General features: G+C 35.3%; 1 protein-coding gene across 8 annotated transcripts in view; it reads left to right on the top strand.

Annotated features, from left to right (window-relative positions):
* LOC119596982 (kielin/chordin-like protein) overlaps window positions 1-2,500 on the top strand; it is a 42,946-nt gene that overhangs the window by 27,309 nt on the left and 13,137 nt on the right. For 6 of the 8 annotated variants that reach the window (XM_037946396.1, XM_037946395.1, XM_037946393.1 and 3 more), the window contains 5 exons: window positions 340-477; window positions 938-1,054; window positions 1,244-1,405; window positions 1,810-1,932; window positions 2,116-2,256. In XM_037946396.1, coding sequence (XP_037802324.1) covers window positions 340-477; window positions 938-1,054; window positions 1,244-1,405; window positions 1,810-1,932; window positions 2,116-2,256 — 681 coding nt within the window. The remainder of the gene's footprint in view (window positions 1-339; window positions 478-937; window positions 1,055-1,243; window positions 1,406-1,809; window positions 1,933-2,115; window positions 2,257-2,500) is intronic. The other 2 variants (XM_037946398.1, XM_037946397.1) reach the window with 1 other exon arrangement.

The raw sequence follows: 2,500 nt of genomic DNA, 5'->3' as shown, positions 1-2,500 counted from the left end.
CTACTACTACTACTACTACTACTACTACTACTACTACTACTACTACTACTACTACTACTACTACTACTACTATTACCACTACAACTATTTTATATTTATGTCTATATATATATATATATATATATATATATATATATTATATATATATATATATATATATATATACATACACACACATATTACACTTTATAAGCACATAAAAGTTATTATTCATTTTGTTTCCTTCATTTTAATTTGCCTAAAGCTTCTTGTATTATAAAATATTTCTCCAATTGTTCAATATTTTGGTATTATGGCAATGAATGTGAAATCTTTTATAACTTTTCCTTGCATGTTCAGGCCACCCTACACCACACATCAGCCAGCCTGACGAAGAGGAGGAAATGTGTACTGAAGGCTCGAGATGGAGAGTTAGCTGCAACTGGTGTACCTGTAGGAACGGCACAGGAGGATGTACCAAGAGAGGATGTCCTCCAGGTATGTGTATTCAGAGTGGACTTTTCTTGATACTCTCATTGTTGGGTTCTGTGGCATTTCCTCATGTGCTGAGGCTATTCAAGTACCATTGTGCACTGTGTGTGAGGTATTTTTAATGTGTCTTTATTGGCTGAATGGTGATTAACTGTGTGATATTCCAACTCTGTGAGGTGGCTGATATTCTGTGTCTCCATCATTTGTTAGTTTATTCCATCAGTTGAGGTGGAAATCATATTTATTGATAGGCAGCCACTTAGATGCACCAAGAGGCCTAATTTTTTTCTCTGTACTTGGCTTTGAAGATATTACATTTTCCATATTTTTTGGGGGTCTACAGTGCTGAAGATTTTCATAAAATATAATATTACATTGATGTAAAAGAATGCTTTTGTAATTTTTTATATTTCCCTCATATGTAGGTTTTGATGAATGTGTCTTCACTATTTTTTCCTGTCCTCAGATTACGATCAGCGGACAGATGACCCAGAATGTGAAGCGAATTCCATGTGGAAGAAGGATTGCAACTGGTGCAACTGTCATAATGGCAGAGGGATTTGCACAATATTGGCTTGCAACAGTAATTCTGATTAGTTCTTATCTTATGTGCCTTAATGTTTCAAAAAGTGATGTGAAGCAAATTCCTCTTCATATACTCACACTTTTAGTCCAATCATTCATTAGATGATTTGGCAAAATCATAAAGTAACAATTACTGTGTAGTGTTCTTTTGAAATTCATATGATCTACAAGATTTTTTTTTTTTCAGCTCCTTTTTCAGCCCCTACTGTGCATTCTCAGCCAACAGTGGAAGTAACAGTGACCCGAGATGAGGCTGAGTGCACTGAAGGATCACGCTGGCTACGGTCATGCAACTCCTGCCGTTGTATTGAAGGGAAAGCAGCTTGTACAAAGCGAAGGTGTATCCCAGGTTAGTGGATGACTCATCCCTCTATGTTCAGAGCAACACATCTTCGCCCTTGTCATGAAGTAGAGAGAGTTCATAATGCCCTTTTCATTATTTGTTAGGCATTTATATTTTTGCATTTTTTTTTATACTTTCTGAGAACTGATTTTATATACACTAAGCCCCCTTTTATATTGCAGTTTTGCATAGATTGAGTCATGTCTATGAGTATTTAACATTTTAAAGTATTATTTTCCTATTGGAGTGTACAAGGGAGGTAGCAAATTATGAAGCATGAAGGGATACTGTAATATGCAAATGTAATGTGATTAGCACAACATTTCTACACAAATATATGTATAACTAAGGTTTTCAAAAGGAGGAATGAAATAAAAAGCTTATAGTTTAAAGAAAGTTTTAATTCACAGATTTTAAGCCCTCGCCAGAAGACAGTGTTTGTGAAGGCAATTCCAGCTGGAGAGTTGACTGTAATTGGTGTAACTGCGTAAATGGAAAAGCCATTTGTACCATCAAGGCTTGTGGGGTACAGCGTAAGTAGAGAGGAGTTGAATCAATTTATTTTACATAATGAAACTTAAATGATTGTGTCAACTCAATTTGCTCCAGAATGAATAAATGAAAGAATTCCTTTGCCCTCATGCACAGATAAAGAACAGTTAATGTGCTTTATTAAAGAAACATACATATTATTTACTACTGATAAATATTACCAGGGCCCCGACCGCCACCAGTGGTAGTAACAGTTACACGAGAGGAAGGAGCGACATGCACCGAAGGATCTCGTTGGCGTCTGGGCTGCAACTGGTGTCGTTGCATCAAAGGCCAAGGCGCATGCACTAAGAGAGGATGCACAGGTATTTTCTTTCTTTGTTTCTATTCTTTGACTTTCTCTTCTCCAATTTCTTGTGCAATTTTTCTTTTTTCTCGTAAAAATTCCTTTCTCTTTTCATTTTTTTTTTTTTTTTCATTTCTTCTTTCATTTCATTTTAATCCTTTTCTTTTTAAGTTTCTCCAAGATTAGTGTACGACTTTCAGATAATCTTATTTTTCCCTACAACATAACAATTATCATAAGTATTACTCAGGATAAAGGACATG

The sequence above is a fragment of the Penaeus monodon genome, chromosome 38 (genome assembly GCF_015228065.2).
Source record: "Penaeus monodon isolate SGIC_2016 chromosome 38, NSTDA_Pmon_1, whole genome shotgun sequence".
NCBI classification, from domain to species: domain Eukaryota; kingdom Metazoa; phylum Arthropoda; class Malacostraca; order Decapoda; family Penaeidae; genus Penaeus; species Penaeus monodon.
Note: the sequence above shows the minus strand (reverse complement) of the source record. Positions and strands in the feature narration are given on the sequence as shown.